General features: G+C 42.3%; 1 protein-coding gene across 6 annotated transcripts in view; it reads right to left on the bottom strand.

Moving 5' to 3' along the window:
* Window positions 1-15,167, bottom strand: part of rims2a (regulating synaptic membrane exocytosis 2a) — a 132,809-nt gene that overhangs the window by 3,768 nt on the left and 113,874 nt on the right. For 3 of the 6 annotated variants that reach the window (XM_041044049.1, XM_041044050.1, XM_041044052.1), the window contains one exon: window positions 13,914-14,158. In XM_041044049.1, the coding sequence (XP_040899983.1) occupies window positions 13,914-14,158 (245 nt within the window). Of the gene's footprint in view, window positions 1-2,581; window positions 2,727-13,913; window positions 14,159-15,167 lie in introns of those variants that run through there. The other 3 variants (XM_041044047.1, XM_041044048.1, XM_041044053.1) reach the window with 2 other exon arrangements.

Genomic DNA, 15,167 nt, shown 5'->3' with positions numbered 1-15,167 from the left:
TGGTAACAGAAAATCACTTCACAGGGAAAACAATACACCAGAGACAACAGTGAATTCTGATTCATCTCTACACTAAGATATGAGAACAGTTTATTCTGGGAAGGATTGTGGCAATTTCACTGTGACTATCAATCAGGGTCACCGGTTCAGCAAGCTCTACAGAGTTGTGAGTCTGTATCTGTTGAGGAGAACAACATGTACAGACTTCCTCTGGTCTGTACCACAGAGTGCCCGTGGGGGTCCTGAGGGAGCCATAGAGAATCCACGCTTCACCTACAAACTTCGAGCGTCAGCTCCCCCCCATCCTAACTGATCCCATACGACAGCTGACTTCCTCCATTAGCCCTGCTGCTGCTCATCTCCACCCAGGCTACCTGGCAGCCTGCGTGTGGCGTCACGTGGCTGCGCCTCTGGGAGACGTACACATACCAACACAAAAGTATAGTATGAATGCTCCTCTACTTGGAACGTGCCTGTCGATCAGCACGCACAGACACACAGACACACACACACACACAAATACATGCAGGATCACCACTATGTGTCATTTTATGTACCATTAAGAAACTACTTCTAAAACCCACAGTGTGTAATAGATACTTCACTTCATATTAAACTTGTTTCTGACATGCCAGTGACATTATGTGCATGGCTGTGGTGGAGTCAAAGATTAACTAACCGAGCGTTACTAACGATCGCTGCATGTATTACAGTAATGGATTTTCTTCTTTCTTATCTGTAATCAAATTGATGCAAAATGAGGCATCATGTTATTTCCCAGAGGTCAGATAATCACTGCGAAGCCAGACGAAAATAATAACACTGAGTTACCGCTCAGTGTCTGCAACCTCCAGATACAGGGTAATGACAAACAACGAAAACTTTTACCTTCTAATTTCCCAGTTTGAACAGATGAATCATGTTTAGACTACACTGTTCCTAATCCAGTATCATCATGTGGCGCCTGCTTGACTTCTCTCTCCTTGTCTTGTCGGGGCGGGGGGGGGGGCGAGGAGAAGAGAGATGATCCTGTGTCCTATCTCACCCAGGCATAAACAGACGTGAAGCCTTTCAGCCTTGAAATCTCAGTTATTCAGCTGGCCTCCGCCTCCTCTTCCTGCTCTTCACTCATTACAATAGGAGATGCAGCGGCAGAGGTCGTCTCTGACGTCTGCAGCAAAAAAAACGCAGCTCACAGACCTCAGCTGCCAATCAGCGGCCAGTCGGATGTTATCAATGAACACTGAAAACACACCATTTCCAAGCTAACGAATCGTTTCTCCTGCTTTTGAGGCACAAATTATAAGATGCATATGTTAGTATTTAAATTGCTGACTCAAATCACAGATATGCAGCCCTGTTACTATAATACCAATGAACAGGTGATCTTAGCAACTAGTAACTCATGATATATCCATAAACAAACTATGGCAAAGGGTTCAATTTAAAGTCCATGACTCTGAAATACTGTTCCCATGTACATCACATGCATATGTATCTGCTTTATCGACAAAAAATACTCAGAAACAACTGCATTTAAAGCAATGGCACATGAGGTACGTGTCAAAGACGAGAGTCTTATCAACACCGTTTGGTGAATGTGGCGGCCAAACACTTTTGTAAAGTGTCTGGCAAGCTTGAAGCAACAGTAACCTAAAGGTTAGACAAACTGGCTCAACACCAAAAGGGTCACAGCCATCAAATCTCAGCCCTGCCAGACAGGGAAAGACAATGACAGAGTCTAGTGGAGCTGCTCGGCTGCCAGCAGTGGAAGTGTGAGTACGAGTGAGCGTGAAGTTGCAGCTAAAAAAAGCTGGTGTGGTCAGGCAAAAATATGTAGATAAGTAAATATATAAAATCTTCTGCATTGCAAATCCGTGAACTCTTGTTCTATTTGTCTGTAAATAAATCCTCTTCCACAAGAATAGGAAGTGATTACAGCATGTTGTGAGGCATAAATATAAACACATACAGTGGGCGTTCTCACCACTCGGGCAGGAAATCTGAAGCGACAGTCATTGAAAAATGTTGTAAGCAAAATAAAGCTAAATAAACACCACTGCCCACAAGGTACTAAACAATGATTCACTGCAGTTACTAAATCCTTTCTTGCCATTCACAGAGTCACATTTAAAAATCACCAAGTCAAAATGAGACATTTGTTAGACTAGCACATGTAGCACGTAACAGGAAACGGACTGGTCCCATTAAGCATCCATGTTAACAACACCACCACTGGCGACAGCAGCAGCAACAGAAGCAGTGTGTCTGTTTCACAACAAAACTAATAGCCTGGACAGTAAATTGACTACTCTTGAGATGCAGACAGAGATATCAACTTCCAGCTGATCAAATTAAGAGTTTACACACTCAGTCATTGCATTAATTTACTAACTGAGACACCCCTAATTAAACTAATTACATCTTTCAGCCTGCACCAGTTCTCCCCACAATCAATATCTCTGTATCATCCCACTAATCCCACATCATCTCCCCTGTCTCCATCATCCCTCAGTTTAAGCAGCACTGCTGTCTCCGGCCAGCAGTCCATACTCTGACATTTCCCCAGTTGTCGTCTTACCTTCGTCCTCCTCATCGAAGGAGTTCATGCAGGGGAAATAGACAGCCAGCGCCTCAAACGACGCAGACAGACTCATCTTGCTCTGGGAACGTTGGATACGCATCCCAGGAGCCGGAGCAGAGGTATCGTGCCCCTGCCTTCCCATGGTGACCGGTGGCCGTCCTTCTCAGTGCGGTGAATTGAATCCACTAGATGTGGTATTACTGGTGAAGATTTAAAAACCACCTCAAATCTAATCTGTTTTATAAATTCCTAAACCCAGTATTAGAGGACAGTGCTATGCTGTAAGAGATCAGGTCTGTGTTATCATCTAGTTTGTCCCTAGATGCTCTGTAGACTGCATGTTAGGGAGAGCTACAGAAAAACGTCGCTTCAGTAGCTGAGTCTTGTGCTGTCTGGGTCTGACGTTCTTGCTGCACCTCTTTCTTCAGGGGGGGAGGGGAGAGAGCTGCATTGCGCTCCACCAATCAGAGAGGCAGGCTGCTCAGGCGCACCTCGGCTGGCTCTGCGGGTGAACAAGCTCTACCCAGAGATACTGAGCCCCCCCCCCCCCCTCCCCCCCACCTCCCCAGTCTGTTTCTCACCATTCTTTTTTGTTTTCTTTTTTTAACTCTTCTTTTATCATTTGCTGTTTCTTTTATTATTCCCCACACTGCTGTTCTTCTTGCTTTTGTGCTATTTAACATGGTTATTTTCCTTTTTTCCTCCATCCACTGCCCCACCATCCCTCCCTCTACTCATCCTATCCACAGGTGCCAGTGAAAACAAGCTGTCATTAGCTCTGCCAGCAGCCCTGCTCCTCTGTGAGAGGGCTTCAGCCACATGGCGGTCACTCAGAGTTCACGTGCCAAACTAACTCAAACCTGCCACATTAGTTTTCTCTCTTTCATTACTACAATATCACAGCTGTGTTGTGCTGGGAGGAATCCACTTTGCTTATTCTGGCATGTTTTCATAGTTGCTGAGAAATCGAGTGGACGATCACAGTCGCATACTCGACCCGAAAACTTCATCTATCACCCTTCCTCATCTTCGGTTACACAGCTTTTGTTGTGTTCCGTGAAGTTCAGCTTCCCTTGACCAGTCACAAAGCCTACTTTCAAACAATCAGAAAAGCTCTTTGTTTGAGTTAGTATCAAACTTACCTAAACATTAGCATTTTCTCACTCTATTTCCACCATTTGTGGACACAGTCCAGAGCTGAAAGACACAGCAGCAGTGCTCAGAGAAAAGATTTCTTCACAGGTGGTCCCTTAAAATAAAAGAGCTACTTACTATAATAAATCTGCTACTGGCATGATGTGTGAAGGGTAAAAGCAAATGTATGGCTGCAAACTAAACTTTAGCTCCTCTGGTAACTGTCACCACCGCAGCCTGGTAAAATGACATCTCTGGCTTTGACATGTTGCCAGAGAAGCAACTGTGGAGTTTTTGTTCTGAATATCTATCTGGCAGAATAGACACAGGACAAGACAATTATGGCCCTTCTCTGTACCATCATAAATATAGCCGGCTCCCTGTAGTCTTATCACTGAGACAAAAGTTCCCCTCTGAGAGACACTGCAACCTACTTCCCATGAAGGAGTCGCTTCATGCACGGCGTCCATTTGCAGGTTTCATCTAGGTCAGCACAGCCAAAAACAACACTTCACATTCACAGCTAGGGGGAGACTGGACATACGCAGGTACAATACAACCAACTGGGTCATTTTTAATGGGTCCTCTAAGTCTTTCTTTATGGAAGGCTAGGTCTGTAAGCAGCATTAAAGCTTTTGATAATTCAAATGGTGACATTAATCTACAGAATGTGCACATTTTAATGAATCAAAAACGTGGGTCATTTAAAGACGAAGTTGACATAATCATGTATTTTATAGGTTCATAACCACAACAGCAGCGAGGCTGTAGGGATGGAAATTCTAACATTCTGATGGTTGGTTCACATCTTTGGTTCAGAAGAAGAGGAAGAGAGCAACAATTAAGTTGGTACAGCCAAAAAGCTTGAACGTCACGATGGAGCACCCAACTGCCATCGCGGCGCCATTGGATTTAATATTGCGGCTGTGGTGTATGTTCCCAAGAGGGTGAAGCCAACTGACTTGGGTGATGCCCTAACTTTCCCTCTAACACCACCATGGGGTTGACATTTGTAGTTTTTAGTGACTGAAGACTTTTCAGCTTCGCTCAGCTGCACTAGTAACTGAAATCTGAACATTATTCTCTCTACAGCAGCAGGAAGTTAGTCAGAATCAAGAAGGCTACGCCCTCACATCTGGGCATAGCTTTATATTTCATGACATTCCACAAAACAGATGGATGTATTGACGATACGTCAGTTACAAACATTATAGATATTGACAGTAAAATACCTGACTCTTAATCATCACCTTAGCTCAGTCACATGTTTTTGAGGGTGATTTTTTTTTTGGTAATGTCGCTCAAAAATAACAAAACTGTTAGGACTTCTCATGTTAATAAAACCACCAATTGTGTCGTTTTAAATCTTTCAGTGGGATCCTTACATAACAAAATCTGCCTGCTGCCTCTTTGTTAAATCATAAATATGATTAGAATTAAATTGGCTGATGCTCTGATGTAGCACAAAGCCAGCCTACAACATGGAATAATCACAGTGGCTAATGATATTAATTACCAAAAGAAAAGACTTTGTTCTTTTCCCATTAGCTGCTTTGGAGTAAACAGGTGGTTCATACAACTGCTTGACCAAATAATGACCCAACTCTAATCGCTCTCGTGTCTAAGTCAGTGAAAATGCGTCATTGCACACGTGGCGACAGTAGATGACATTGAGAACACATTCGGCATGTGTTGCTTGTTTTAACTTTAACACCTATGACACCGTTTATTCTTAACCATCCACCCACTGTGCAATGAGAAAGAGAAAGAGAGAGAGAGAGAGAGAGAGAGAGAGGCATCTCAACATTTTTCACTGGCACACCTGATGAAAAAAACATTAAAAATTAATTACAGTAGTCACAAATCTGTTCAACGACTGGAAACAGAGTTTGCACCTCACATGAAATGACAAAAAAAACCTTTTGTTTGTCACAATACAGAAAATTATCCCCCCCAAAAAAGTCTGTTCCTTAAAGATTAGAGAATTTCAAATAAGTTCAAAATCGTGTTTGAAGAAAAGTAAGAATCTCGATCTCTGCATTAGTCTCTTTATAGAGAATGTGTCACTTTGGTTACAAAGACCAGATTCTTTAAAACAAGGGATTATGAGTAAGATGAATAATGGGTCAATATCAGATGGTCTTTATCTTAAATTTTTTACTGATGGGGGTGTATTTACCGGTACATTCAGATCTTTAATTCTGGCCATTTATGAGAAAAACTGATTTGGTAATCCTTGTTGTAGAAAATCTCCATTTTAGGTGATGAGGCTACTCTCTGATTTCACAACAGTATGACTAGTACAGATTAACATTACAGCAACATATCTGGTCTTATTCTAAACTATGACAAACCTACATGACAGTGACCAAAGGACTCAAAAACACAGGCACCTCAAGAGGCAAGAATGTGAAGAATCCCAGCAATTCTACAGCAACAACAAAAGCGTGCAATGTCCCAGAAGTCATATGCAAGATTTGCCCGGAAGGCGGCAGAGACCAAGGCCGGAAGACCTCGGAAGTCTGTCTAATTGATGAGGCCGGGTCCAACCAAGCGTCAGACAGAGACTCTGGCCCTACACACAGTAAACACAGCTTAATGGAGGGCTCTAACCCTGACAGTCTGACAGTCACACGCACGGATGTAGGCAAACACACACTTACAAGCACTTGAATGTGCACACACACCCAGACACACACACCAGTGCAGTGCAAACACAGGAAAACACTTTCTCCTCTCTCAGTTTACATTCCCTCATGCCTTCCTTGATGCAGGCCAGTCCTGCCGTCTGGAAGTGCAGCTTCCTATCTTGTGCGTAGCTCAAATACGATGAGCATTAGTAAGTGAAATAGCTTTAATTTACAAAACAAGGTGTAAAATCACATCAGAGCCTACTACTCTGTTTCACTCTACAACACATTAAAGCACTGATGAACATTGATTTTGAGGAGACACAGTCTGTACATAAAACTTATTTATGATGTAAGATCAATGTAAGACCAATATTCCTCTTCCTCCTAGCTCTGCTATGGCCCTCATCAACTCCTAACTCTGAATAACATAACAACCAAAACAAGTTGGTGCTGGTTAATGAGAGCAGTGAGAGTCACAAAACTGCACAACTACAGCTTCATAAAACCGCAGAGTTCAATCAACAGAGGCATCTATTGAATTGAATATTAATATAAAAAGAAAATCATTCACATAGCTTTAAATCCTGCATGTCCTGTTTGCAATTGAAATGTAAGTGAAAGCACATAAATAAGAATGATTCTTGGCGATTTAACAGCTCATGTTTCATATACATAATAAAAGACTTTACACCCAAACATGTTTGCACTCTGTGTCCGGCCATTCACTTCACACCTTCGCGGAAAAAGGTTCACACCATCAGATGAAGGTGTGAGGTAAGAGAGGCATATTTGAAACATGAAATGCAGGAGGTGCAGCAGTTGGAACAGTCCGTCCCCTGGCTGCCTCCCTTCACTCGGTGGTGCAAACACTGAAGCTACAACAGATGGAGAGCTAACGAGAGAGAGAGAGAGAGAGAGAGAGAGAGAGAGAGAGAGAGAGAGAGAGAGAGAGAGAGAGAGAGAGAGAGGGGGGATCTAAATACTGCCAAGTATGATACAAACTGCTGACATCACTCCAGCTGATTTTTCGTACAACCACAACAAACTCGTGTGATTTGTAAAAAAAAAAAAAAAAATTATCTTGTGTGTGAAAATTGCAACACATGATTACTTCTCATACTCCACAGAGGAAATAAGCATGTTTTTAAGAAGAGCAGAAACCTCATGCTCATGATCCATGACTAAACTGACCGCAGAGTTTTTGTAGGGCCTCTCATCATTGCTTCCTCTTTGACTGACAGTTACCGAATAATGCTGTCAGCTTTTGAAGACAAGACAATTTGAGGAGGAAGTCTGTGTAGTATTTTTAACAGCAGTTAAATCTAAAAATGCAAGGTGGAAGTTCATTTTTAGACCTGTTCAGACGGCAGGAAAGAATGAACTGTATGAATGTGGGACGCGTGGATCCTAAAGTGTGTCCAAGCCTCAGACTCAGGCAAAGGAGACATATGGCTGAGGAACATGAGCCACACTGCAGGCAAAGAAGCACAGAGCAGCTGGTGGAGTATGGCAGGGTTTAAAGCATGAATCAACAGCTTTTAAACAGAGCTCATTGAGATGCTGATTGATAACATTCCAACCAAAAATATATCTTTTTATAATCAAACTGACTGAAGTTTTCAAATGAAGCTGTAAATATAACATGTATATAACATGATATTTCTTTATGCTTTACTTCAGCTGCAGCTGATTATTCTCCAGCATAATTATCATAAAACAGAAAAAAAGCATCTTCAAAACAAGAACATTGGCTAATTTCTTGGATGACACAAAGCACAGCGCCTGCTTGGAGAGACACCGTGTGCTGCTCTCAGTGTGAAAACAATGTATTTAGTCCACCAGCTCTGACAGTCACATCACAGCTCTTGAATAAATATAAAGTCATCAGTGATTACTGCTAAGCTTACAAAAGAACTACTTCAGATAAAGATTGAGCAATCTCAGTAAGACTAGTACCATTAAAAAAAAAAAGATTTAATTTCTTTTCATCAAAACTTTTACCTGTATACTCTTGTCTTAAGTGCCAGTCAGCTCTGCCACCATGAAGCCTGACAGTGAAATATAAATGTCATATAAGGGGTGAAAAAACCTTGCTTTAACTTAATTTCACTTTCATTTCATTTCACTAATTTTATACTATTCACCTGACCTGATGTGGTTGTGTTTCTGCTCCAGATGCACAGAAGCTGAGAAAATGTATGGTGACCATGGAAACAGAAGCCGTGCCATACTGTATAGAGTAAACAAGTACATGCAGCAGCCCCCTACAATGACCTCAGATGTTAAAAGTTAGTCGTAGACGTTATGCTTTTGTGCGTAGCCAATACCCTGATGTTTTGCTGGGATTTTTAAAAGTGGCACTCTCAAAGGTGAACAATGAACAGATCAGAACACAGGCTGCCTTTGGCAGATGAAGAGAGATGTTAGGCCAAATCCCAGCACTCAACATGGCAGTTAACACCACACTATAATTGTGGCATACAACAAATAATTCTGGAAAACTGCTGCGGTCAACTTCAGTGGGCTCGGAAAACAACAGCAACAGACAAACTTCACTTCCAGCTGAACCCCCACAGTGAATGCAAGAGAAAAAAATCTGTGGACGCTCTGAAGCATTTTCTATTCTTCTAGGTGCATGTAGGTTACTGGTCTTAGTGCTGACCAGAATTATTCCTGGTATATTGCAGTGGATCCATTTATAGAATTGCAAAACTTATAAAAGCAGCACCACTCCTACAGTGTATCCACACATATTCAGGTCACTGCAGAGCTGGCTCATCTGAGAGCTCAGGCTGATTAACAGCCACAAGTCCTCTTGTGGATTGCTGTAATAGAGATGGAGAGAAAGAACTGGAGGAGAAGGAGCAGCAGAGGGAAAGACAGACAGGAAAGGATACTGTAAATCTTGTGGGAGAAGGGAAGGAGAGAAGTGAAGGTGAAATGAGAACATGAAGAAGAAAACGGAGAAGGGACATAATGATAGGGACATACAAGTGTCCACTCAGTAAGAGGTAAGGTAGAAAGAATGGTGGGGAGAAAGCAGAAGGGCGCCGGTGTCCCTCAGCCTCGGTTGTGCCTGTGCTGCTGTGTTCCTTTCATGCATCATCCTGAGAGCAGCATGTCTGCTCCGGCCCCCTAGGAGATTAATTAGCAGTCTCAGCAATAGGAGGAGCTGCTGAGACAGGCACCCAGCTCAACACAGAAGACAAATTACCTCGGCTGAAAGCTCAAAGTTCAGCTATTTTACCTCATACAAAACAGTCTGTCTGAGAACTTTGGAGGTCCAAAACTACGTCAGTATCTGGTGTAGGTGAGAGAGAAGCAAAGAAAGGAGGGGGCAGCCAACGCATTGTTCTCTCTTCTGCATACATTTGGATAGTGCGGAATTAGTAAGTAAGGTGGTATAAATGCTCTCTCTTTCACTGAGGGAACATTTAACTCTTAGTAAAGTTTTAAATTCACCAACAAAACACCTGGAAACATGTGACTCGTTTCTTATCTTATCAGTAAAAGTAGGACAATGACGTGACAGGTTACTCACAGGTTACTTTTAAAGCCAAATTTATGGGATCATACGCCAACACCCACATTTAAAAACCATCCTGGTAATAAAAAAAAAAAACAAGTAATCTTCATCTCTCAGAGAGAAATTTAAGCTCAGAGAGTGTTACATCGGATCCAAATGATGAGTTTCTTTCAGGGTCAGATAGAGAAAAGTAGGACGTAAGGAGAATCACGCTAGAATACTCAAGGCTGCACCCAGGGGAACGGGAAGCTGAGAGTGTATTATACCACATACTCAGAATCCTCCCCACTGATTCCATCTTTTTCTTATTTCTATATCACTGCGGGCAGTCTCGCCTGTTTTTGCCTATTAAGGCCCAATTTCCTCTATTTCCTGCACCATTCACCTCCTTAGCTTTAATAGTCAGAGGCTGGCATTGAGTTGTAAAGCTTGTTATGCATAATGTTTCTGGGACACCATCGGGACTCTTAGACAGAGGCCATTTTGAGGTAAAACTACAGAAATGGATTATTTGGTATAATGCGACTTGCTGTGTTGTAAAATGGCAGAAAAAAAATTGCTTAATTTTTTTTTTCAGTGCTGTGAAAGAGAGCCAGCCCTCCCATTCCTCTTCTTCATGAGGTAAAAAGGGCGAAGAAATACTTCACTGTAGTGAAAGAGCTGCCTTCTTGATATGTATACTGGACAGAGTGGAAAGAGAATTAGTATTCTTCCTACAAAGGGAACTCAAATAATCCTGAATAATTCACGTAAAGGAACAGAGTGCTCTATACAGTGCAGAGCAGGAAGCTCATTTTTATTTTCATTTTTTTTGGATGAATGCGCACACTGCAAATCCCTCTCTGCATTACAGTCCAAAAAAGCTGCTGGAAGAAGTCAAAGAATTGTGTTTCCTGAGCAAATGGCATAATAAATACTGTGGCATTTTACACAGTGCCACACACTGTTAAAGGTCCAATAACGTGGAGTTTTTCATGCCAGTGCAAACCACCAAGCATTGGGTGATGTGATACATATTCCTTCCAACTATCAAGAACAGCAAGTTCATAAACAATGTCGTAAACAAGAGTTTTCAAAGCATTAAAAAAAGGTTTTGCAATGTTTTTAGGTAGAATAACCTTTCAGTGCATTGTAATAAATGAAGGATGAACACAATATTTGTGTGTGTGATTCACAGTAATAATGAAATGGAAATCTGAACAGCAGGTTAATTCTGTTAACTGCTGATAACATCTTCATCAGCATATTTTTTTTATGACAGCCTCCCCTCTGAGAATATGCAGCACAGATAGTAAATACATTGGAATTAATAGTTAGAAAAAAGGTTTTGTTTCACATGCCAATCAGAAGGGAAGTATACAAGATAGATGTATGGAAATTGATTTTCAATGAGCAGGTCAATAAGTTTGGAGTGTTACAGTTTGGTCAGGAAAGTCTGAGTAGCAGCAGTTTGGTTTGGGGTGTATGGAGAACAAACTGGCTCTCTGCCGGGCTTAAATAATAATGTTCCAGGGACTAGATGACTGCTGAACACCCCAAAATGCGCACAAGCATAACTAACATTATTTTCATTATATTTAGAGTAATTTTTGAAAATTGTCAAAATCAAATCCAAAGTAGCTGAAAACTGAAAGAAAAAATTTGATTTTTATATAGAAACACATCATGATTCTCTTCTGCTAGGTGAAAGACTGCCGCTCAATCTAAAATTTGTCTCTCCCGCCACATTAAAGCCTCTTGACTCCATGCGTCACATTGCACTCCATAACAGGTGATACTTTCCTCACTGAGTGAAGTCCAGAAGACACAACGTTACAGTCTCTTATTTCACTGGAACATTTTAAAAGCTTGTACTTATGTATTTGCGTGTCCGTGTTTTTTGTGCACGTCTCTCTTGAAAAAGCCTAATCTTAATGAGCCCACCTGTTTAATTAAAGAATTTAATAATAAAAATAACAATTAAACCATGTCTTCGTTTGCTGGAAGCCTAGCTGAATGCACTAAATGCACACATAGGAGGCCACATACTGTAAAGTCCACTCTCCCTTGGTTGTTGTTTTTGCTCTGTGCTGCCCTCTTGCACTCAGTGTCAGGTCCTGTTATTGACTTAGGGCCTTATGTACAAAGCACGCTTCCTTCATCACAGTCAGACAAACGTTTATTAAGACAAAGTGATATTTGTATTTCCTGAAAAATCCACAGAGGCCTGAGAGGACACAACCATCAGTTCAAACCACGAGGTGCAAACAGTGTACGCACTATTCACGGTGGCCACCTGGGAGCACATCCATTTCCATCTGACTAACCTGTGTTTGTCAAAGCCACAGTCGTGCTGCCTGGCTGATCTGCCCATCCCCCCACCAGCCTTTGGCAGCTCGCACAAACTGCCGAGCAGCCTCTTAAAGTCGACCATCCTTTGAATGCACCCTCCTAGCAGGCGATGAGCCTCTCAGGATAGTGCACTACAAAGTAGGGCAGGAGGCAGCTTGGCAGCGTTGGCGCTGGTGCAGAACCAAATACAGCTCTCAAATATTGAAAGGCAGATGCACGCACACTCTCACAAACTCCGTCTGATGCACTCAGAAGAACTGAGTGAAATATTGATAGCTCTAGGAGATTCAAGCTGCCTGGGCCTGAGTGTGTGCATGTGTGTGTAACTTACTGTGATGTTGTTCCTGTGATTGTGTGAAACTGTCTCAAATGGGTACCCCAAAATAAAAATCTGAACAAATGTTAGCTGTTTTTTTGTTGTTTTTTTTTGGTCAGTAAACTCTAGAATAGTGATGCTACTCAGCAACATAACATAACAACAACATAATACTTAGTATTCACAGAACTGACATCCATCTCTTCTAATAAAGCCTCGTTTAAATGCAACAAAATGTACTGACTGACATAGTGACACGATTAATATGACAAATAAGTAGAAATTATTAACTCACATCCGTAAGGTAGTGGCCCATGTGCCAGTCCAGCCACGAGTCTGGGGAGGCGGCGCAGTGCCACGTGAGCGCACCGCCTCGCTTCACTCTCACTCATCTCACCTCAACATCCATCCCTTTCTACATGCGTCCCTCTGTCCCCTGTGCCATGCTATCTACTCAGATCTGGACAGAAAGTGCTGATGGGTAGAAGTGATTATTGACCATTTTAAGGTTGAAGAGACGAGATGAATGGGCACGCCACCTGCTAGGCTGGTTTTCACACAGTCTGGCACCAGCTAAAGCAGTTCAGAAATAGTTACTGAGCGCTTTTGAGAAGAAAGTAGGATAGAAAAAAAAACTCTCTGGAGAGAGAAGAAAAATAATAGCCCCGTGCTCTGCAAAGTGTAATCTTTTCCACTGCAGAAAAATACATGTTCCTGCATTCAGCCGAGGGAAAATAGGTTCAAAAACACCAACACAACACACCCCTTCTTGTCTATATCTTGCATGTGCACACATTCTCACACGCACTCAAAGAAACAAACACAAACAACTGCAGACGCCCACAGTTTGAAGTAGTGTTGTACGTTCTCAAATCACAGGCAACACAGCATCACAACACCAGAAAGGTGACAAAACGTGACCTGCTACACGCAGCTGAGCTCATCAACGGCAGAAATGCAAAGCTGTTACAGCAATAACACATTTTCCAAAATGAAATGACAAATTAGTATCGCAGAAGCACAATCATCAGCAATATGCATGAAAACACAACTGCAGTGGTGTAATAGAAAAGGAGTGAAAGAAAAAAGGGAGGCAGGGCGAGGAAGAGGAATTTCCAGGAGAGCTGTTACCTAGAAAATAAGAGAGAAAAAGGTGAGAAAAAGTCATGCTGTAGTCTTCACCACCTGGAAATTACTCTGCAGTGTCCAGAGTCCCTTCTAGATGAAAAAAAAAAAAGTGAGGAGAAGGAAGAACTGGAGAAGAGAAAGCAGCAGCATTAGATCTCAACACTGAGGACAGAAACCCACACAGACACAACAAGAGGCCACAGGACAGATGCACATGTGAACACACATACAGCACACAGGCTGTGCACGTAGATGCCCTACCTGTTTGGCTGAGCTGAGAGGTGCTCCGGCTCTTGCGCGACATGCCAACCATGGCCTGCATTTTGGCACCAATGCTGGAGCGCCTCTTCTTGTCGTCAGTGCCTACCGTGCCAACCGCCGTGTCCGACTGGCTGCCGTCCGTCTTCTCCAGGTTACACATGTCGCCGCTGATGCTTGTGCTCTTGGTTATGTTCATCCCACCTGACGAGCCCATCTGCCTGTTTTTCATTTTGGATGCAAAGTCACTGTCAGCCACCACCATTGACGGAGGGGGGGGTAGACAGGCGAGGACAGAGCAGAGAGGACAGGGCAGAGGAGAGAGGAGGCCAGTGGGTGCGTGAAAGGAGAGATGATGGAGGAGGAGACGAGGATAGAAGAGGAAAGAAGAGAGGACAGGAGAGGGACAGGAGATGACAAGGTGTGGGGTGAAAAGGAGAAAAGGACAGAGTTCAGGTACAGGAGTTCATGACAGTGTATTACAGTATAGTTGAGTTTAGGGCTTGAAGTGGATGTACTGTATATCCTACAAGGTTGTTCTTGCACTGAAAGATCAGCCATTACATACTGTACCGTATTTAGGTTCTTAAATAGTTGTGTCTTACTACTTTTACACTGTGGCTCCACTGACCATCAGAAACTCCAGAGGACTTTTTGTGAGAGTTTTAAATGAACAGAAACATCAGCAGCTTTACTTACAGGAGTGCAGCAGGATTTTGATCATGACTAGGAGTTAAAACTCACTTTTAAGAAGCATTTTAAGACGTTTTTGCTTGTGCTTGCTTGTCAGGTTTTCAAATTTTCAGTAGGAAGAACCAGATTTTTTTTGCCCTGTGGAGTTTTCTTGTGCACAAATAAAATTTCTGTTTGCATTCAGTGTTTCTAGTCAAAACACACCGCACTCATCCTTGAGGTCTAACAAATGTGTTGAGGGCATTTCCTTCCTCATAAAACATTATCAAGGCTGATTTTTCTTGAAAGTAGAAATTCATTATCATTTACATCCATGTTTACTTGGTATCAGTCGTCTTCTTCACTGCCTTTGCTGGTGCATTGCTGCATTTCTTGCTCAACAAAACAAACGATGGCACATACTATATGTGCAGTAAGGATATTAAACATTTGCATATTTCATATATTCATGTTTCAGTGACTCCAGAGGGTACATTTAACTTTGTTGTGTTGTCGTCGACATGGTAGTAAGATGCCAACTTCTGTGTGAAATTTCAGTCTCCATTTAAAATTAAATCATTTGTT

Source organism: Toxotes jaculatrix, chromosome 8 (assembly GCF_017976425.1).
Source record: "Toxotes jaculatrix isolate fToxJac2 chromosome 8, fToxJac2.pri, whole genome shotgun sequence".
In the NCBI taxonomy this organism is placed as follows: domain Eukaryota; kingdom Metazoa; phylum Chordata; class Actinopteri; family Toxotidae; genus Toxotes; species Toxotes jaculatrix.
The sequence above is the reverse complement of the archived record's forward strand: the minus strand, read 5'-3'. Positions and strand labels throughout refer to the sequence as shown.